Raw genomic sequence first — 22,994 nt, forward strand, 5'->3', positions numbered from 1 at the left:
CACAGCAAGAAAGTGATGAAGTTTTATTATTATTGTTATATAGATCTGTTAGTGATCACAGGATTAAACGTCCACCCGCACAGGGCTGGAAATCTGGCTCCCAGTCTCACGGGTGGGGTCAGGTGAGTGTGGAAGGAAATGTAATGATCCCCAGGGCTCAGTTCCTCTTTTCTTTCCTAATTTTCCTTGTGGCTCTCCTGGTTGACAGTCAGCCTGCAGGCAATACACAGCACTTCACTGTTCCAAGTGAAATTGGTGACATTCATGAACTATTTAACTCACCACATGCTCCTCTTTGCTCGTTTATAGTGATTCATTTTTGAGGATTTGATTTGAAAACCACCAAACCACTTCTCAGCTGTTTTCTGAGGGACAAGCAACACCAGAAACTATTTCTTCCTGGAGAGAAGAAATGCATAAAGGGGTTTAAGAAAGCCTGAGGGGCGAACAGAGGCTCCCTGGTGAGGAAGAGGTAAAAGGGGATCAACTGGGGTCTGTGGCAGGGGTGAAGAGAGGTGGGGCTGAAAGGACCTTTTCATATACTATGACAGCAGTAGAAACAGGGTTCAGAAGTTACATTTTTCACTCCCTGAAGAGCAGGAGTAAGGGGAGAGGAGACAGGGACAGAGCAGAAGGGACAGAAAGAAGCACAACCTAATAACACTGCAGGCAACGTGCCAAGGACCCTTTTTACTAAAGTTTTAGTATGTTCTAAGTGTGTATGGCCGATAAGCATGAAATAGGACATGTGGCATTTAGCACACGCTAAGCTTTAGTGAAAGGGACCCTAAGTTAATAACAGCAGGTTATAATTCCCCAGAAAACAACTGTTTGGCAGCTGCCTGGACTATTCCAAAGCTTGGAGGTAAGAGATGAGTGGAAGGCGCAGTGAGTGGAGATAAGCACAGGGACTCATGTCCTGCCAGAAAAACACCCCTCGATCCCCGGATGGCAGAGAACACAAAGGACTTGGATAAGGAGTTTATATGGAAGGATGCATCACGGCTTGAGCAATGTGGTGGACCTGGACGAAATGAATGAGACAAAACCTGAAAATGGTGGACAACAGCCTCCTTCCATTGTACAAAGCTGCATTTAACCGTAATTAAGATGTGTAACTCCATTAGCAAACAATGATATAACCTCTAAAACACACAGCTGTAGACAGGGTTATAATGACAAAATAACCAGAGAGCAAAGGGTAAAAAGAGTGAAGGAAAGAAAAAGAGACTTCCAGAAAGAGGAAAGCGATAGAGAGCAGGTGAATTTCGCCAGTCCTCAGCCTTAAGACTCCCATCCGACAGCATCACACACACTCTGTGACTCAGTCTGTAAGATTTGTGCTCCATTGGTCCGACTCCGCAACCCCCCTCCCCCATCTGTCCCACTGCAGAGTCTGGCAGCTATTCATCCACGTCCTTCCGCACTGTCTCCTCGATCCAGTCCCAGTAGTTTCTCACGTTGGTGTATATCCCGAAGGTGCCACAGACAGGACCCCAAGACACAATGCCAGCTGCATAGTATCCTTTTTCCTCATAGGGGTCCTCCATGATAAATACGCCCCCACTGTCTCCCTGGCAGCTGTCGTTCCTGCCTCCGCCAGCACAGATCATGTTCTCAGAGAAGACGTAATTACTGGTGTCTCTGTTTGCCGCTTTCACACCTTTACACTTCTTCATGTTCACTACAGGAATCATGGCCATGTGTAACATGCGAACTCTGTCTCTGCTCTCCGTTCTCCCCCAGCCAGAGATGTACCCAAGGGTGTCCTCCTCCACGGTGTACTTGGGGTCTTTTCCAGGCAGGCAAATGGGCGAGATCAGTGGGCCCATTGTAACTTTATTTTCAAGTTTTATCAGTGCTATGTCATTGTCATAATTAGTTCGGGTGTCTGGATCTTCTTGTGTCCAGTTTGGATGAATGATGACTTTTGCTGGGTTGAGGCGATGGTCGAGGGTCCTTTTACCGATATCTGTTAGTCCTGCAAACATTGACGGTGAATCCGTGTCTTCCACAACATGGGCAGCTGTCATCACCCACTGATCCGAGATGAAGGCCCCGCCTCCTCGATATGGGCTCTCAAAAAACACTTGCCAGGGGAAATTACCCTCTTTAGCTCGTGTTCCCCCAAAAATTCGTCCTAGGCTAGGCAGTGCTTGACTGGGTATTCCACAGACTGTAAGAGAAGAGGACACAGATCACAGAGATTCAGATATAAATTAAGTATTTTCCTTAACAAGGCCTAGAGATTAGATCTAGCTCAGCTCAAGCAGCGGCCGAAGCAGAAAACTGCAGGGTTGTACATGCGCGTTAATGACTGAGCAATGCTCAGATGGCTTGAACGTGGATGTTAACTTACACAAAAGACACGGCTGCGGAGACTGAATTACAATATATGGTAATGAGGCCATTAAGTATTCTGTGGTAGGCAGAGAAGGGAGCAACACAGAAGGGGTTAGTGGAGAGGTTTAAGATTTGACTGCCAGTTTTGTCTTCTTCCACAGCCAGAAGAAATGGCTGCAAGTCGGTAACAAAACTTGTGTCTGTGTGTCAGAACAAAAATGAAAGTGTGAGAACACATTGAGGCATATTTTCAAAGCACTTAGCCTTCCAAAGTTCCATAGGTTTCTATGGAACTTTGGAAGGCTAAGTGCTTTGAAAATATGCCTCACTGGCACCTGCACATAAATCTCAGCCTTGCAAAATTTTTATGTGCTAGAGATATTTGCAAGCCTGATATTTTTATACAGCAGAGCAGGCACTTCTGTTTTTGCTCCGACATGCACAAGAAGTTAAGTTTACCGCAAAACCTTCGAGTGCATGTGTCCGGCAGGCTCTGCCAATAAAGTTTGCATAGACTTGGGTTTCACCATGTTCAAAAAGGCATACCTTCCAGACTCAACCTAATCCTAATTTTTCCTGTTTTCAGCAAAATCCATGGACCTTATTATCTTGTATTACCCTGTACTATCTTTTGTTATCTCTGTTGTTTTATACGATACCTATACACTTAATAACCTACTATTACATTATTCATTTATACTTTCTGAACTGTAGCCTACCCTACGGTTATGTGTAAGCCACATTGAGCCTACAACTAGTGGGAAAATGTGGGGTATAAATGTATTAAATAAAATAAATTTCTGCACACCATGGTACTAAGCTCAGGGTACAAGCTGACATCAGCGCACGGTCTACCCGCGGCTTTCTGCATTGGCCCCATAGAGAGATCTCTGATCTCTGAAGGTACTGGGAAGCTGCTCCTTAAGGAGGACTCGGAAGCTTTGCTTTGATGAAAGTAATCACTCTGCAAAAATGGTGTAGCCTGGAAATCCCACTGTACAGGACTAGAAGCTTCCAGTTTTCTCTGCTTACCTGGAAACCCTCCTTGTACAGGTTCCCTTGTCCCCACAAGAGGCGGAGTGCAAGAGACCACAATTTAAATTCAGATTACAGACCGTGGAGAAGGTGTTATTTCACCTTGATTTACAGCAGGATTAACCCTCTGGAGTGCCTTAGGCAAACAAGCACAGCAGGGATCCCGTTGTAATAAAAATACATCTAAAACTCATACAAACAGGGTCCTGCCTGATTCTGACAAAGCGGGAAAGCAGGTAAGATGTGCTGCTAGCCAACCAGAGGACAACACATAGGGCATACGAAGAGTATACAACCTCTGCAGACTGAATTGGGTCTACCTGACCCTCCCACCTCCATCCCCCAAAAATACACTCTTCTTTCTCTCAGTAACTGATTTACCAAGGCAAAACCACTTAGAGGTCTTCTGTGTTAGCTGGTATATGAAGTATAATAAACAAGGTGCCATGGGAGCCATTGAATTAGAAAGGGCCCCTCCTAAATGTCTGAGCCCTAGGCATAAACCTAGTTTGCCTGTGCTTTACTCCTGCCCTGCCTTGGTCATTTCACACCTCCTGTGCATTCTCTCCTCCCCGGGTTTACCTGGCATACAGGTGGGAACAACCAGTCCAGCAAGGTCGTTCTTCCAGGTTCCATCCTCAGAGCAGCGGTACAACCCTTCACAGGCCAGCCAGAAAGAGAGAAACAGACAAGGTGACTTCAGAAACAGAGTGTCAGGCACATCTAGCCGGCCCAGTTTCAGGACTGCTGCTTTCAGTCCTTACATGCACAGCTTCCCCGATACAAAACTGCCACTTTGTTACGTTCAAAACTTGGCCTGTCCACTCTGACAGCAAAGACAGTGAGACGACCTTACAAAGTCCCTCTCATTTTCAAATGCGTTATGCACAGAAATAAGCTTCTGTAAAATCAAGAGTCCGATATGTGCTTAAACTTATATTCATACAGCCCAGACTGCGCAGACTTATTCCAGGGGCAAGGTAAGGGACTGCATTTATAGGCGTACTTTTGAAAATATATGTCTATGTGTGTAAATTAAGTCATGATAAAGAGAAGGGTGGAAGTAACCATATATATATGTATTGATATGCACACACTTCCTGGTCTTCTGTACTGTTGTCAAATTACCCCCATTATATCAAAGAAAGGGACTGACACGTCACCAACATGCTAAGCTGTGAGATTTGATCTGGGTTAGCAGCTCGATTTTAATAAGAAATTTGCTACACATGCATAAGAGCTGCTTTTGCAAGAAATTCTGCACATACACCCGCTCACTGCTTTGCATGTTTATGGATTCCCACCACTCATTATTTATGAATTTAAATAAACTGCTCTGGGAACAGACTATGCATGAAAGTGCGCAGTAAAGACAGAATTTAAGGTCTATATTCTGCATTTCTAAGGTGAAAGAACCAATCAAAGTGGGTTACGATGCTCTACAATCAGATTCTACAGTTTCAGAAATACCCCGAATATACAAATACAAAAAAAGTCAAATAGAAAGCAAAAAATGAAACATCTTCACGAATCCCAAACCAGGCTTATATGGAAAATCCCTGCTCACAGAAGTGAATGCTACAATAATATGGTTTGCCCAAAGCATTCAGCTACAATGAAAACCTGGAACCCATCGCCTGTGTAGATGGACCCAAACTTGCTTTTCTTTCAAAGAAAGGGAAGGGAAAGGGAAATGGGACTTGATATACTGCCTTTCTATGGTTTTTGCAACTATATTCAAAGCGGTTTACATATATTCAGGTACTTATTTTGTACCAGGGGCAATGGAGGGTTAAGTGACTTCCCCAGAGTCACAAGGAGCTGCAGTGGGGGGTTTGTATGAAAAAAAATGGGAAATACTAACACGCTGGCATTCTGCATAATTTTTGCGCAAAGTAACAGCCCTTCTGCAAAAACAATATTGCAATTTAGTACCCGTCCCGCCTCCTTCTGCACAGTCCATGGTGTTGCTCTGCTTTCCCGTAGGCCTCACCCCTTTCTGCATGTGAGTTGGAATTTGGAGCCTATGGGGGTAAACAAGATGTTCTCCAAGTAACTCATACGTACCGTCTCCCTTGGATTTCATCTTATAATATTTCTCTATGCAGCTGTACTGTATTTCAGACCCATAGCTGTCACTCTCAGTCCCTGATACATAAGATATACGACCATTATCTACTTCCTCCGGCGGCCCACAATTCAGTGCTAGAAAACAAAAAATAGTAGCTCACTTTCTGGGTTAGGCCAGCTGAAGTCAGTAGGCAGAAAAACAACTACACGTCTTTTGTCTAGTTTTCAGAGTAAATACACCCTTCCTCAGGTCTGAAAACAGAATCATAAGATGCGCTTCAATATAGGCAATATTTCTTACTCAGTGCAGAAACTGGGAGATGTCGCACTGGCGACACAGTCCAGACGTAAAACAAATAACTTTCCAACACAAGATTCCACGCCACTGAGAACAGCAAGGTAACACCTCGATACAGCGGCATTATTTATGAGCAGATAATTCAAAGGGAAATTAAAATGATCAGATGCTTTGGAAATAATGAGAAAGGACTGAAAGACCTGATTAGCAGATGTAAAATTCTACTAACTGTCACTTGACGATCACTCTAACACATCAAACTCCTGCCTCCTCGCCCCTTCCACTCTCAGTGGACTGGTTTTATGATTCACTTCTGTTTTCTGCCAAGGTCAACTATCATCTCACACTGAGTATCAGATACTGCTTTAACAGTGGAAGCAAAGGTCTATTACAATGTGGGATCCAGAATCCCAGCACCGGTTCCCACAAAGCTAAAAGAAAGGAAGTGTGGGCTGCAATTGGAACAAAGGACACAAGGTTCTAATCCCAGTAAGGCCCTTTGTGACCTTGAGTAAGTCCCTTCATTGCCCACTTACACTGGACGCTCTTTAAGGAAGAGACTTGCTCTGCCAGAATTACTAATCACGTTGTAAACTGTCCTGAACATTATTTGGAAAGGCAGGTTGAAAATTCAAAAACTATTATTACTCATTTTCTTGCATCTATATTCCTTGTAAATCAATAAGGTGAAGAATCCAACTGTATTTTTCATGCATCAGTCAGCAACAGTAGTGTAAAGGGCCGACAGATGGACTAACGAAGTGGAACCAAACTTCAGAAGACTCAGATTGTATTGAAGGACCTGACACAGCCCATATTTCGGCTAAAACCTGTGTTTGGGGTCTGTACAAATCAAAATATATAAATCACATAGATAATTGCATACCAAATTAAAAATATAAAGATAAAATCATATATAAAAAATAACACAAAAATATGTATAAATAACATAAACATGACAATTGTATAAAACTCTCGTAACAGTCCCACAATCGCAAATGTCTGGTATCCATACACTATAAAGAAATAACAATCGTAATCAATATGTATAATACTGCTTTAACGACTTATTGACTACAATTGTTATTTCTCTGTAGTGTATGGATACCAGGCCATTGCGAATGTGGAACTATTATGAGAGTTTTATACCTGTCGTGTTTATGGTGTTTATACATGTTTATTTTTATATATGATTTTATCTTTATGTATTTTTTTAAATTTGGCATTCAATTATCTAAGTGATTTATGTATTTGTATATTTTGATATGTGCAGACCCCTGACACAGGCATTAGCCAAAACAGTGTCGTCTGAACATAAGAATAGTCATTCTGAGTCAGACCAATGGTCCATCCAGCCCAGTATCCTGTTTTCAACAGTGGCCAAGCCAGGTCACCAGTACCTGGATGAATCCCAGATAGTAGCAACGTTCCACACTAGCAATCCCAGGGCAAGCAGTGACTTCCCCGTGTCTATCTCAATAGCAGGCTCCGCTTCGTTACTTCATCTGTTGACCCTCTACACTATTGTTGCTGTTTGAGCTTCTGTGTTGCTGGTTCCCTCTGCTCTGCTTGTTCATGCATATGAGAATAACCTTTACAAGTCCTGTGAGAACTCTGCAGTCTACAAAAGGAAGAAATCACAAGCTTACGTTCACATCTGAGATGTGAGTTTCGCCACTGTCCATTCGCCTGGCAGTCAGAAACAAAGGAATACTGGCTACCTCCCACCTGGAATTAAATAGGACATCCATCAGTGGGGCATTTTCCCTACACTGCTTTACCCCCTCTACCTCCCACTCCCTATTATTTATTTCACTTGTATCCTACATTTTCCCACCTATTTGCAGGCTCAATGAGGCTTACAAAGCTTAGCCGAGATTGGGAGGCGGGGCTGGTGGTTGGGAGATGGGGATAGTGCTGGGCAGACTTATAAGGTCTGTGCCAGAGTCAGTGGTTGGGAGGCGGGGCTGGTGGTTGGGAGGCGGGGATAGTGCTGGGCAGACTTATACGGTCTGTGCCAGAGCCGGTGGTGGGAGGTGGGACTGGTGGTTGGGAGGCGGGGATAGTGCTGGGCAGACTTATACGGTCTGTGCCAGAGCCAGTGGTTGGGAGGCGGGGCTGGTGGTTGGGAGGCAGGGATAGTGCTGGGCAGACTTATAAGGTCTGTGCCAGAGCCGGTGGTGGGAGGTGGGGCTGGTGGTTGGGAGGTGGGGATAGTGCTGGGCAGACTTATACGGTCTGTGCCAGAACCGGTGGTGGGAGGAGGGGCTGGTGGTTGGGAGGTGGGGATAGTGCTGGGCAGACTTACACGGTCTGTGCCCTGAAAAGGACAGGTACAAATCAAGGTAAGGTATACACAAGAAGTACCACATATGAGTTTATCTTGTTGGGCAGACTAGATGGACCGTGCAGGCCTTTTTCTGCCGTCATCTACTATGTTACTATGTTACCTGTTGTGGCATTGCCATACAGGGTGAAGTATACATTTGGTGTTACAAAGAAGTCAAGGAAGACAAGAGGATTTGATCAATTAGTTGTAGAGAGATACATTCTGCCTAAAGTTGGAAAGGTGTTGTGTTATGGCTAGCTATGGGTTCTCGTGATAGACTTTGTCAAAGAGGTTAAGTCTTCAGCGATTTGCGGAAGTTAATTAGTTCGTTGATCGTTCTCAGGTGTGTTGGAAGTGCATTCCACAGCTGTGTGCCCATACAGGAAAAGCTGGTCGCGTGAGATAGTTTGTATTTTAGTCCTTTGCAACTGGGGAAGTGTAGGTTGAGAAAGGTGCGGGAAGATACAGAGCCCAAAAGAGTTCCGGAACCATCTGCTGACAACATCTCCCACAGCTGCTCCGTTCTTAATACCTCTAAATCTCTGCATAAAACAATTATAATCGAAGCAGAGATCGGGAAGTGAACAGTTTTCACACGGACTTACCGTCACAATCTCGTAGCCTGTCAGACACTGCGCTGTCACCACATCTTTAAAGACATATTTCTCCTGATAGGGAGTCAGCCTGGAGTTTGGTGTCACTTCCCTTGGGCAAGGAACAGCTTAGGAGAAAAGTTAAAAAGACAACAATGTCTCTGGTCCATCCTAGTACCATTGGCGACATTCTTCATGCCGTGCATCAATCTACTTCTCAATGAACCTATCTATCAGCTTAGGAGGACATTATCCATGACACTGACCAACTCAATCACCTTCTATTAGGGAACAATTATTTCATTAATCCATAACTCTTATTGTTTTGTGCCTTAGTTAATTGTTTTGTATATAATTTCTATTGAACTGGATGTACTGTGTGGTTCCTTTTGTTTTTATTAAACAAGTACGGCTGGTTTGTGAAACCGAGAAAGCTTCAAATTAAATTATATTAAATTAATTCATTCATCCTTCTATCATTCACTTATATTTATTACCCTCCCCACAAAAACATGTCATAAAAACATAAGAATAGCCATACTGGGTCAGACCAATGGTCCATCAAGCCCTGTATCCTGCTTCCAACAGTGGCCAATCCAGATCACAAGTACCTGGCAAAATCCCAAATTTAGCAATATTCCATGCTACCTTTCCCAGGAGCAAGCAGTGGCTTCCTCATGTCTTTCTCAATAGCAGACTACGGACTTTTCCTCCAGAAACTTGTACAAACCTTTTTTAAACCCAGATATGCCTATTCTTTCTCTGCTTCATCCCTTTCCTAATAGGTCCTTCCAGGGAGAGGCAGGAGCAGCTTCACTAGACAGCAAGCGAGTGAGTTCAATTCTAAGTCAAAGGTCACTCGGACTGAGATCCTGTGGAGGTGGCCAAGGACATGAGAGTTTGGGGGATTACTGAGGACCGTTGCAGTGCCCGTGACAGTAGACATGTCTCCCTGTTACACAGCAGAAGCTGCTCACCATCCTCAGAGTACTGAATTTTCCAACCCATGTTGATTCCTCCACTGTCCGTTTGGAAAATGATAGTAGCCTTGTTACTCTGCGTTTCAATTCGTGCTGGACTGGGAACTTGCTGACCACAGAAAGGACCAAACATGCGATCATTTGTCTTCACCTGAGAATACATGATGGAAAGTGTAGGGTGGGGGGAGAAAAAAAAAAGAGAAAGCGTTGGAAAAAGGAAGAGAGAAGGAGAGCAAGGGAAACCCCTAAGAATGAGCACAACCATCACTTTGGATCTCAAGAAAAAAAGCAACGACTGTTTTCAGAACTTTCCTGGAAAACCTTCACCAGCAACGCAAAATACGCATGTCCATGATCTTACACACCATCAAGCTGTCATATGTGCAGCTGCCATCCTTGTGTTCTATGTCAAAGTCCTCCGGCAGGAAGGTTACCACGACATTGTAGCCAGCCTCCAACTGGATGTGGTACTCGCAACGGGAGTTCTCAGGGTACGGACTGGGGTAGTTAGGACTCATGATTTCCCCCTTGAGGTCTGTGTACACAGTACCGCTGCAGTTCACTGATGGAAAGAGACAACACCGGTTCAGCCTGCCATCTGTAAACATCACAATCACTGCGAACGAAATTAAGCTTTGCTCTAGTTTTAACATCACTTGGGATTGGTTGAAAGGTGTCGCTAGTAGCCTGTGCCCCAAACCCTTCAAAACACTGAACAATTTTTTGTTACTAATCAAAAGTATAATAAAAGTGAAAAGCAGCTCCCCAGTGCAGCAAATAAACCCTATAATGCTCAAAGGCCAGGAAATTTAAGAGGCTTTGGTTCTCCTACACTTAGCTTCACCTTTTGTGTAAATAAAGCTGCCAACTAGCACAGGAATAAAGAGAATCAGCCTGATCAGGAAGGCAGGAGCAAACCACCTGCACAGGTTCTGTTGTCCTCTTCCAGAAAATACTCTGGCCGGCAGGAGCAGAAATACCCTCCAATGTAATTATTGCAGAAATGGCTGCAAGCTTCATTCTGCAGGTCTGCACATTCATTCACATCTGTATCAGGGAGTAAGAAGAAGCCACAGTAAAAAGAGATGAAAGGAACTTAAGAGAGAAGAATTTCACTACAGAATGTTACAGCACTGCAGGCAGGGCCGCTTTTAGACTCGGTGGGGCCCAGGGCAGAAATTAAGGAGGGGGCCCTGATCCCCCTCCCCCCCCTGCAATCGCCCCATCTGCAATGCTACTACGTGATCCGGGTATCTCTTCCCCTTCTCCCCACCACAGTCCGTCTCCTTCCCTTCCCCCCACCTTTCTTTAAAATTTTTATTTCCCTTCTCAGAGGGGCCCCAGTGCGGCAGCCACCCTCATGAGCTGCCTCCAACTGTCCTGAAGATTTCTCTGCCCTCTCTGCTGCGCTGCAGGAAATTGCATCAGAGGGGGGCGGATCGCGGTGCGGCAGAGAGGGAAAGCTTCCGGGCAGCCGCAGACAGCTTGTGAGAATGGCTGCCGTGCCGGGGCCCCTCTGAGAAGGGAAATAAAAATGTTACAGAAGACCACAAGATGAGGGAAGGGAGAGAGATGGACTGTGGTAGTGAGACCGTGGGGCCCCTGAAACTATGGGGCCCAGGGCAGCTGCCTTGTTTGCTCCCCCCCCCCCCTATAACGCAGGCCCTGACTGCAGGGGTGCTGGCAGGCAGTGCAGTGAGAGAGATCACATTGCTGGTGTCCCATTGATAGGGCACTGCAGTTGTAAAAGCTGACATGACTCTGCTTTGCTACAGTCCTGGCTGGCCTTCACCTTAAGCAGTTTCATAGATGCGCAGGGAAGAACTGAAGACTCGTACCCACGGCCATGTAATATGCAGCAAATCCTGTGTAGCGCTCCTGGTTGGAGAAATCAGACTGAAATGTGACAGTTAACATGTTGGATGGAAAGTAGTGTTCCTCAAGGATCGGGAAGCTGTTTTGTTTGCTTGTTCTTTGCCCACACAGGACAACATCAATGGTGTCCCCGATAATGATCTAGAAGCCAAAGACAGAAACTGATTAAGCATCGAACTAAAGCAGATACTGTCCAAGTCTATCCACAGACGATTCTGCAGGACTGAAGCAGACATTCAGAGTTTTTCCTTCCTCACTGCCTCTTCCCACTGGGATACTGGGCTAGATGGACCATTGGTCTGACCCAGTATGGCTACTCTTAGGTACTTCATCTCAGATGGCTGCATCTTTTGTAGCATTACCTGTACGGAGTCATACTCGCAGTTCTCCGAAGGTTCGATATTCAGGTGGGTAAAATAGATGCGTATTCCAAACCCCAGTGGAACTGTGATATTCCAGGTCTCCCGGGCGTTATCAGGATATCCTTGTGGGTAGTTGGGAGAAAGTATCTTCCCATACATGGCTGGCACTGCAGTACTGCCAGACACCAGAAAAGCGAGCAATATGAGCCACCTGACTCAGGGAACAGAGAGAGAGAGAGAGAGAGAGGAGTAAAAGACCTTTTCCAGTGGGTCCAGCCTCCTAGAACACTAAGAGGCATATTTTCAAAGCACTTTGGGAGGCTAAGTTCCATAGGTTTCTATGGAACTTTGGGAGGCTAAGTGCTTTGAAAATGAGCCTCTAAATAAAAGAGTCCCAACCGACCAGCTCAAACAACACAACGAAGCTTCTCTCTCCCCTTCAAGACCAGCTCAAACAACACAACGAAGCTTCTCTCTCCCCTTCCTGTCTGTCAGACACAAATATTACTAAAAAGTCAGAAAGTTATTACAAGGCATAATGCAAAAGTGCATTTGTGAGAACTGATCACCTTTCGCAGCACGAAAACTCACCTCATGTTGGTGGATCACTCAGTCCTAGGACCTGTGATTCCGGCAGAAATGGAGAATATACACCAGTGCTCTAAAGCTGTCACTGTGAGTAAGTGCAAACACAGAACATAGAAAGAAAATCAGTCAATAAACAAGGAAAGAAAAACATTTTGGGAAGCTTTCGTTTAGCGATGAACCATCAGGGCAGCAAAATCATTTCTCACCCCTCCAAAATGCAAGTTTCCAATCTGTTGTTCTCTTTCCTTTTTCGCTGCTTAGGAACTGTCACTTGGACGGTGGTGAACATCCAGGATGGGGAGTTTCTATGCTAAAGCCTTACAGTTCAACTGGACTGTGTTTTGCCTCCAGACAACTCCACTGCATCTCCCCTTGGAAACCAGAAGAGGTAGCTGTATACTGTGATTCTTGAGCGCCCCCTGCCTGTGACCTTGCACGTTGCTGCTTCACGTCCGTACAAGCAGGAGACGGTCCCGGGACAGGGGGGATGGAGAGAAGCAGGCTTTTCCAAAATTGTGCAATCATTTGCCAAATTAAAGTCCAAACCAGAGCCTGCACTTTCAGGGAAATCAGATGACTTTTCAGCAGGGAGACCGTGCCAAGACTCCGTTGGAGATTATCCACATGGAAACATCCCAGTTCATCTGTAAATACTTGGCCAGTGCACGGTTCTGTTCTTGGTATGGACTACAGTGGTGAATGGGGCACTTTTTGGAAGGCTTTTACTTTATGCTTTGTTTTTATAGTACATTTTAGTGTCTGTTGTTTTAGTTGATGTTTACTGTGTACGCTTTTACTTATTATCCACCAAGAATTGCAGGTACATTTTTTAAAGACATACACACTGTGGACTCAAAACACCTAACACAGAGGAAGGCCTGGAAAGTTTTTTTAATGCTCTTTAAAGCTGGAGCAGGAGACTGAAAAGCAGCACAGTGGCTGACAATGAATGTATAATTATTATTATTATTATTATTAACATTTGTATAGCGCTACCAGACGCACGCAGCAGCGTTGAACACCTGGCACAGATAGACAGTCCCTGCTCAATAGAGCTTACAATCTAAAAATACAGACAGACAAGACAATTAAGGGTGAGTGAAGTATTGGGTGAGAAGGAACAAGGAGAGGGTAATTGAGTAGTGGCTAGGAGCCAAAAGCAGTGGTGAAAAGTTGGGTTTTCAGCATAGATTTGAAAACAGGTAGAGATGGAGCTAGACGTACAGGCTCAGGAAGTCCATTCCAGGCATAAGGTGCCGCGAGAGAAAAGGAACGAAGTCTGGAGTTAGCAGTGGAGGAGAAGGGGGATGACAAGAGAGATTTGTCCAGTGAGCGGAGTTCAAGGGGAGGAATGTAGGGAGAGATGAGAGTGGAGAGGTAATTGGGGGCTGCAGAATGGATTTATTTATTACATTTGTACCCCACATTATCCCACCTATTTGCAGGCTCAATGTGGCATTTAAAGGTCAGTAAGAGAATGATGCATTTAGGGTTTGCCCAGCTCATTACCTCACTCATTAAAACATACACAGAGCTGCTGAGGTGGGCATTGGTCCCCCTATAGAAAAATGGAGAGGACATGACACACAGCATGAACAGGTCACTCACTGGTCATAATGTCAGCATAGACTACAAGCAAGATCTCAAAAATGTCTGCCCTCACTTCAAGTCAGAAATTGAACCTGGCTCTCAGGCCGCTGCACTAACCATTAGGCTACTCCTCCACGTCCCATCTGAGTTACAATGCTGCCCGTTTTTGTGATCTCGACATTTCTAGTCAGATTCTTCTCATACAGAAATGACACAGCAAAGCTTCTGATATCTCTAAAAATGGAAGATACTACATATAGCTGTCTGGATGAATATATGAATCAAGTCACAGAAAAAAATGTATAACTGCTAACATAGCAACCGTAGTACTGAATGTTTCAGGAACCTGTGCAATACTAAATAATTATCATGCTTTTCGATGAATGTTTTATCAGATGTACTGAAATGAAAATATGCTTTAAAGAGGAGGAGTGGCCTAGTGGTTAGGGTGGTGGACTCTGGTCCTGGGGAACTGAGTTCGATTCCCACTTCAGGCACAGGCAGCTCCTTGTGACTCTGGGCAAGTCACTTAACAAATAAGTACCTGTATATAATATGTAAGACGCATTGAACCTGCTATGAGTGGGAAAGTGCGGAGTACAAAGGAAATAAAATAAAAAAAACTTAACTGCTCCCCCAGACCTCTGCTCTGCCCCCCAGACCTGTAACAGCTGCTTTCCCCCCACCCATGGGTATTACCCGACTCCTGTCACAATTGTTTCCTCCACACTTCTATTACCCAGACCTCTGCCCTGCCCCCAGACCTGCTTTCCCCCCACCCATGGGTATTACTCGACTCCTGACACAGCTGTTTCCTCCTCACATAAATTACCTGAGTCCTGTAACAGCTGCTCCTCCCACATTTAACTACACTACACTTAACCATACTACACTTAACTTAACTACACTTAACTACAGAACTACCACTAGCAGTCACATTGGGCCGCTATGTAAAAGACGCCCTCTATTTCTTGAAAAGTCAGCTTCCTATATGACTTGACTTAACTTCAGTTAAGTTAAATGTGTTAAGTGTAGTTAATTAAAGTGGTTAAGCATAGTTAAATTAAGTAAAGTTAAGTTAAGTGGTGTAGTTATGTTAAGTGAACTTATTTTAGGTTAAGTGAAGTGTAGTGAAGTGTAGTTAAGTGAAGTCTTAAGTCATATAGGAAGATGACTTTTCAAGAAATAGAGGGCGTCTTTTAGAAAGCAGCCCAATTTGACCACTGCTGTTAGTTCTGTAGTTAAGTGAAGTTAAGTGAAGTGAAGTGTAGTGTAGTTAAGTGTAGTTAAGTGAATTTAAGTTAAATGTAGTTAAGTGAAGTTAAGTGTATTTAAGTTTAGTTAAGTTAAGTTAAGTGCAGCTAAGTGAAGTTAAGTGTAGTAAAGTGTTAAGTTTATTTAAGTGCAGTTAAGTGAAGTTAAGCGTAGTTAAGTGTAGTTAAGTGAAGTTAAGTGAAGATAAGGCAAGTGTAGTGAAGTTGAGTTTAGAGCTCTTAGGCTAAGTGCTCTTAAGCTAAGAGCTCTTAGGCTAAGTGCTCTTAGGCTAAGAGCTCTTAAGTTAAGTGCTCTTAAGTTAAGTGCTCTTTAAGTTAAGAGCTCTTAGGCTAAGTGCTCTTAAGTCAAGTACAGTTAGTCCAGAAGTCTCAAGTCAAGCTGACTTTTCAAGAAATAGAGGGCCACTTTTTTTACAAAGTGGCCCTCTATTTCTTGAAAAGTCAGCTTGACGAGACTAACTTAGCTTAAGAGCACTTAGCCTAAGAGCACTTAGCTTAAGAGCACTTAACTTAAGAGCTCTTAGCTTAAGAGCACTTAGCCTAAGAGCTCTTACCTTAAGAGCTCTTACCTTAAGAGCACTTAACTTAAGAGCTCTTAGCCTAAGAGCACTTAACTTAAGAGCTCTTAGCTTAAGAGCACTTAGCCTAACAGCTCTTAACTTAAGAGCACTTAACTTAAGAGCACTTAGCCTAAGAGCTCTTAACTTAAGAGCACTTAACTTAAGAGCACTTAGCCTAAGAGCTCTTAACTTAAGAGCACTTAACTTAAGAGCACTTAGCCTAAGAGCTCTTAACTTACAAGAGCTCTTAACCTGAGAGCACTTAATTTACTATGCTTAACAGTTATGTAGCGTAGTTAAGTGAAGAGTAGTTAAGTGTAGTTAAGATAAGTGAGGTTAAGTGTAGTTAAGTGCAGTAAAGTGAAGATAGTTAGTGAAGTTAAGTGTAGTAAAGATAAGTGAAGTTAAGAGTAGTGTAGTTAAGTGTAGTTAAGATAAGATACTTAAGTGAAGTTATGTGTAGTTGAGTTAAATGTAGTTAAGTGTAGTTAATTACAGTGGTGTAGTTAAGTAAAGTTAAGTGTAGAGTAGTTAAGTGTAGTTAAGATAAGTGAGGTTAAGTGTAGTTAAGAGCAGTAAAGTGTAGTGTAGTTAAGTGAAGTTAAGTGTAGTTAGGTGTAGTCTCAAGTCATATAGGAAGCTGACTTTCCAAGAAAAAGGATGTCTTTTACAAAGTGTCCCATTGTGACTGCTGGTTGTAGTTCTGTAGTTAAATGTTGTTAAGTGTAGTTAAGTTATTTAAGTGTAGTTAAGTTAAGTGAAGTTAGGAGTAGTGTAGTTAAGTGTACTTAAGTTAAGATACTTAAGTATAGCTAAGTTAAATGAAGTTAACTACACTACACTTAACTGCACTTAAGTGTAGATAAGTGAAGTTAAGTCAGGTTTAGTTAAGTGAAGTTAAGTGTAGTGTAGTTAAGTGCAGTTAAGTTTAGTTAAGTGCAGTAAAGTGTAGTTAAGTGCAGTTAGGTGTAGTCTCAAGTCATATAGGAAGCTGACTTTTCAAGAAATAGAGGGGGTCTTTTACAAAGTGGTCCAATGTAACCGCTGGTGGTAGTTCTGTAGTTAAGTAATTTAACTTAAGTACCTTAACTTAACTACACTTATCTACACTGCAGGCACAAGCAGCTCCTTGTGACTGGGCAAGTCACTTAACCCTCCATTGCCCCAGGTACAAATAAGTACCTGTATATAATATGTAAGCCTCATTGAACCTGCTATGAGTGGGAAAAGCGCGGGGTACAAATGTAACAAAAATTTAAAAAAATCCAAAATCTCTGATCCAGAGTCTTACACTTGAAGTAACAACATTGTTAGACTGAGGGGGGGGGGGGGGGGGGGGGAGGGGACCGTAATGAAGAGTGGAAGAACAGTGGGCTAAATTAAAAGGAGCAACAAGCAACTACAAATCTAATTCAGGAAAAGGAAGATGAGGCTGAGAAAGATTAACATTCGGAAGAATGAAAGAAAGAGAATGTGGGGAAAAATATCTGGAACAACTGAGTGAAGCAGAGAAGGCTGTCAGGAGAGCAGATAAGAGAGCAGAAGAAAAGATAGCTAAGGATGTCAATCAAGGTGACAGTTGGCAGGGGTAAAACATGAATCGTTTACTCTTTCAAATAGACTAAGAGGCATATTTTCAAAGCACTTTGGGAGGTTAAGTTCCATAGGTTTCTATGGAACTTTGGGAGGCTAAGTGCTTTGAAAATGAGCCTCTAAGGGAAACTCCATGAAGTTAAATGGCGATATTTTTAAAACAAATAGGAGGAAATATTTTTTTTCACTCAATGAATATTTAAGCTCTGGAAGTCGTTGCTGGAGGATGTGGTAATAGTGGTTAACATATCTGGGTTTAAAAAACGTTTGGACAAGTTCCTGGAGGAAAAGTCCATAGTCTGCTTGCTCTGGGATTGGTAGCATGGAATCCTACTATTCCTTAGGATTCTACCAGGAACTTGTAACCTAGATTAGCAACTGTAAGAGACAGGACACTGGGCTACATGAACCATTGGTATGACCCAATATGGCAATTCTTGTGTTCTTAGGGATACATACTACTACTAATCACTTCTTTATAGTGATACTAGATGTACACGGTGCTGTACACGTGACTTTCACTGTCCCTAGAGGGCTCACAATCTAAGTTTTTGTAGTTGTGGCAATGGAGGGTTAAGTGACTTGCCCAGAGTCACAAGGAGCTGCAGTGGGAATTGAACCCAGTTCCCCAGGATCAAAGTTCACTGCACCAACCATTAGGCTACTCCTCCACTCCATAAAATATGAAGTCAATCTCACTTCTTTTACAAAATAATAAATGGGGGGGGGGGGGGGAGATGGTTTGCATGGCACTAAGGTCAGATGCAATATACCTGAGGACATTGAGGGAATTCTAAGAGATTGTTGTACATCCACTGACAAAACTGGAGATGGACTGACACCATCCCTCTTCATAGAAGCACTGGAGGCCAGTAATTGGCCAATTAGCCAGACCTCAGTGATGGTTAAATTAATGGTCTCACTACTAGAAGAAAGAACTATGAAGCATCTTGAGCTCATTAGGCTGCAGAACCTGAAACAGCATAATTTTTAACCAGAGGAAGATCCTATTAAACAAATCTAGTCATTTCCTTTTTCAGGGTAACCAAAGATTTATACATAAACATTTGATTAACTGGGGCAATGTGCAGTCAAAGAATCCAGAAAATAGAAGTACACAAAGGAAAACCAGACAAGCATTGAAAAACCAAAGCCCTGCCCAGGGGAGTGTATTGGATGCGATGCATTTACAGGTTCTGATGCTGCTCCACACACAAGGCTGGTAATTAAGCTGAGGGACCAGTCCTGGAACAGATAAGTGAAGTTACAGAGCAGTTAGCAAATAATAGGAAGATTTGTCACTGAGTAGAAACTCCCGATGAACAGACAATACGAGGGTAGTAGCTGTTTGTGTGGGTGGATACAGGCTGGTTGGGGGGTGGGGGGGAGTTTTGGTGCTGGGTGTGAACCAAAGATCTTACGTGCACAGATCTCCATGAGGATTTTTTTTTTTGTTACATTTGTACCCCGCGCTTTCCCACTCATGGCAGGCTCAATGCGGCTTACATGGGGCGATGGAGGGTTAAGTGACTTGCCCAGAGTCACAAGGAGCTGCCTGTGCCTGAAGTGGGAATCGAACTCAGTTCCTCATGACCAGTCCACCACCCTAACCACTAGGCCACTCCTCCACTCACCTTTCCAAATAATGCTGAAGGCAGCTCACAGCCATTTTAGAATTCAGGTACAATAATATCAATTTGAATAGAATGGACAGAGCACAAAACAGTTCCTGCTTAATACAACACTTTCATACCACCCTATCTCCGTCAGGCTGCATTTCAAGCCTGCACCAAACCACTGCTGCACACGGACTCTGCACTTCAGCCCCACACTGCTCCTGGACTCTTACTAGGCGTTTTTTTAAACGATCCCCTAGGGGTGTTGTCCAAGTTTCTTATTACATTGTAAGTAGGGGTTATTTCTACATGTGTGCAAAGCCCTGCATATACCTTGTTGTAACGCTATATAATGTGGTGCTGTAAAAAGATGAACAGGTTCAGTTATTCAGCCTACAGGATATTTCTGAACTGCCGGCCATAGAACGTGACTCAGTGGTTAGAGGAGTCGGCTAACAACCTGTGAAAATGGAACACCTTATCACCTTGGGCAAAGCTGCTTTACCTCCTTAGGGGGTACTTTTGCTAAAAGTTAGCACAAGTTATCTACAGCGAGAATAAGATGAATTCTGTGGCAGATAAACATGCGTTAATCGTTAGTAAAAGACCCCATTAGATTGTAAACTGCAACTTTGGCGGTATATCAAGTTTAATAAGTGATAAACACTTTGCGGCACAGACCCCCCCCCCCCATATCAGATCAACATATGAAATCAGTGCTCACATCCTCCTTAGTATCTGATGCTCACAAGAGCGAATGCTTGGATTATTTTTTATGTTTGGATTTAACATATGACAAGTTATTATAAACAAAACAAAACAGGAAAATAAGGTGATACCTTTACATTGGACAAACATAATGCATTTTTTTTATTAGCTTCCAGAGGCCAAAACCTCCTTCCTCAGTCAGGTCAGGATAGTATGAACAAAAGATGACACTACCAGAATATATATGTCAATCCTGAAAGCATTGCAACGCACTTTTCGCACCTCTACTTTCCCCCTGTACATCGATAGGGAGTGGGGGGAAAGTGAAAACAGATGCCTGGGTGATCAGATGACAAAGCAGTAGAATTTTATGGTTTGCAATATGATGGAAACGCACCATCTTTGTTAATTTATTTTTACCTCTTTAGTTTTGAAGCATCTTAATTTGGGAACGTTTTAAAATTTCCTTAGTATTCTGACCATAAGGTACTCTGGTCCTGAAAGTGTCCCCCGTGGTCTGCTGGGTGGCATTTGATTAATTCAAGTCTTTAACATCCAGTCAATCTCCTTGTTCTTCCACCATTTTTTCACAATTTTTGCATTGGGTATTTAGTACTACATTAGAGGAGGAGGAGGAAGAGCCTCCTTACGTTCAAAGCTTTTCCCATGTGACTAAAGGTAGGGTCCTGTGATATGTGCTGGCTCAGTTTGCAGTTTGGTATACTGCAGGGCGTGTGCCAAGGGAAGAGGTAATCTTCTTACAGATTGTTCTGGAACTATATCCTTTTTGTTTGAAGGACTCAGTCAAGATTTTGAGGTATTTATCTCATAAGTACATAAGTATTGCCATACTGGGAAAGACCAAAGGTCCATCGAGCCCAGCATCCTGTCTCCAACAGTGGCCAATCCAGGTCACAAATACCTGGCAAGATCCCAAAAAAGTACAAAACATTTTATACTGCTTATCCCAGAAATGGTGGATTTTCCCCAAGTCCATTTAATAATGGTCTATGAACTTTTCCTTTAGGAAGCTGTCCAAACCTTTTTTAAACTCCGCTAAGCTGTTTCTTCCACGAGTAGCGGGGGGGGGGGGGGGGGGGGGGAGGGATGGGGAAGAGGGAGGTATTGGTAGTCTACGTATTCAGCGCATTAAGGCTTTACTATTCACTTTATTTGTAGGACCATTGAGGTGTCAGATGACATTATCTTAAGTATAACATGGTTTAGTAGGAGGACGAGGGGCTCTAAGAAGCAAAAGCCTCTTGTCAAGACTTTTTAGCTGGGCAGTTAAAAGCCTTTTACATACTGCGTGCCGTGTATAGTTTTATTGAAATTGCTGTTAGATGTACTGTACATGATAGTTTTGAAATGTGATTGTACAAGTTTTAGGTATTGTTATTTTAACAATTAGCCTTAACTGTTTTCACGTCGGAGGGGAGGGTAGATAGGGGAAGAGATAGGGTGGAAAAGAAAGTTAAACTGTTGATGATAGGAATACTATTTTGTTCTTACTTTGATGTTTTGATTTTGGAATATGTTGTCTTTGTGACCCGATGGTGCTTTATTTTGATGTATCATCAATATCACTGTTGAAACTAAAATGAGATGGAGGGTTGGGCTATAGGATTGGGTAGGGGGAGAAGGGGTTACTGTTCAAAAATCTTTGATGATGTAACCATTATCTTATTTGCACTCAGGTGGTTTTGTTACCAATGTTTTTGTTGTATATTGCATGTGGTAATTGTCCATTTTGCTGAATCAACAATAAAAATTGTTGAAATATAAACTCCGCTAAGCTAACCGCTTTACCACATTCTCTGGCAACAAATTCCAGAGTTTAATTAAACGTTGAGTGAAGAAAAATTTCCTCCGATTCGTTTTAAATTTACTACATTGTAGCTATTGTAGCTTATTTTTGGAAAGTGTAAACAGACGCTTCACATCTACCCGTTCCACTCCACTCATTATTTTATAGACCTGTATCATATCTCCCCTCAGCCGCCTTTTGAATATTACTAAGTCTGCCACCTCCGTTTGGGCAGCGGAAGCCATGGGCTTTCTACTATCCTGAAAAGGATTGCAGGCTCCCTCTAAATACATAATTACCCCAACCTTGTATCTTCTCATGACAGTTTTACACAGTCTGGGCAGTAGCAAACTACATAATTAGAAAGAAACTTAGATTTCAAAAGATATAGTAAGATAGTTTATTAGCATAAGCATCTCACCCAAAGGCAGTACAGGCAGTCAGGTATTCACATGGTAGAACAGCACTTCACGACAGATGACATGGGCCTTCACAGGTCACTGGCTTCTTCTCCGAGGCACTGCTTAGTTGGCAGACCTTTTATACTTTTTGTGATCCCACAGATCCCTATGAGCCACCTGCAATTTCATCCAATTATGACCAAGTTTCAACTTTCTTATCTCTCCAAGCTTCGCTCATCCTTAAATTTAACTTTTCTGCACCTGGCCCAATTATTTCTTATAGTTTCTCAGCATGTCCAGCTATACACAACCCTTGCCAACTTTGTAACTCTGCCACGCTTAATCAGGCTGTCACATTTCTTCAGTGAAGTATCAGGACTGCGAGATGCTATGATTTTACAGGCCTAGTATTCTTTAGGAAGCCTGAACCTGTTTTCACTGCATTCAATTTTTGACAATTATTTACACTTTTCTCCAAGCTGAAAAGCCCTAGCCTGGTCTTTCTTCATAAGATAGTCGTTCCATCCCCGCTATCATTTTCATCGCCCTTTGCTACACCTAAATTATACTTTCCAAGGTCAGCAATAATCCACCTTTGAGCTTAGTTATAAATAATTATTATTACTCATGCTTGTTTTTTTGTGCTATATTGGACTATACTGTTCTCACAAATGCAACACTTATGTAACTCATGCATTTCATGAATGTTATTCAAATTGTTAATATTTGAAACTACAATAAAATATATATATTTTAGTTTAAACCCCAGGGCGCATGCGTGCAGGAATTCCTTCGCCCCACAACAAAACATCGGAACTAGTACGACGACCGGCAGTAACCTCGCGAGCCCAGGCCCCGCCCCTTTCCGCTCGTTCCATTCCCTCCACCAGCCAATCACGCACCTCCAACAAGTTGCTGCAGCGTCGTACGGTGGCGTAAAAAACGCCTCTCTATTACTTACTAATTTATAGG

At 43.0% G+C, this 22,994-nt stretch overlaps 1 protein-coding gene across 1 annotated transcript; it reads right to left on the reverse strand.

Moving 5' to 3' along the window:
* Window positions 1–12,967, reverse strand: C1S (complement C1s). Its single transcript, XM_030187217.1, has 12 exons — window positions 12,680–12,967; window positions 12,477–12,558; window positions 11,886–12,096; window positions 11,487–11,664; window positions 10,570–10,695; window positions 10,014–10,210; window positions 9,646–9,799; window positions 8,681–8,796; window positions 7,396–7,474; window positions 5,446–5,583; window positions 3,961–4,035; window positions 1–2,176 (listed from the first exon to the last, which is right to left on the reverse strand). The coding sequence occupies exons 2-12, from the start codon at window positions 12,479–12,481 to the stop codon at window positions 1,404–1,406; spliced, it is 2,052 nt and encodes a 683-aa protein (XP_030043077.1). The 5' UTR covers window positions 12,482–12,558; window positions 12,680–12,967; the 3' UTR covers window positions 1–1,403.
* Between the last annotated feature and the right edge of the window lie 10,027 nt (window positions 12,968–22,994).

This window comes from Microcaecilia unicolor, chromosome 14, assembly GCF_901765095.1.
Source record: "Microcaecilia unicolor chromosome 14, aMicUni1.1, whole genome shotgun sequence".
NCBI classification, from domain to species: Eukaryota; Metazoa; Chordata; class Amphibia; order Gymnophiona; family Siphonopidae; genus Microcaecilia; species Microcaecilia unicolor.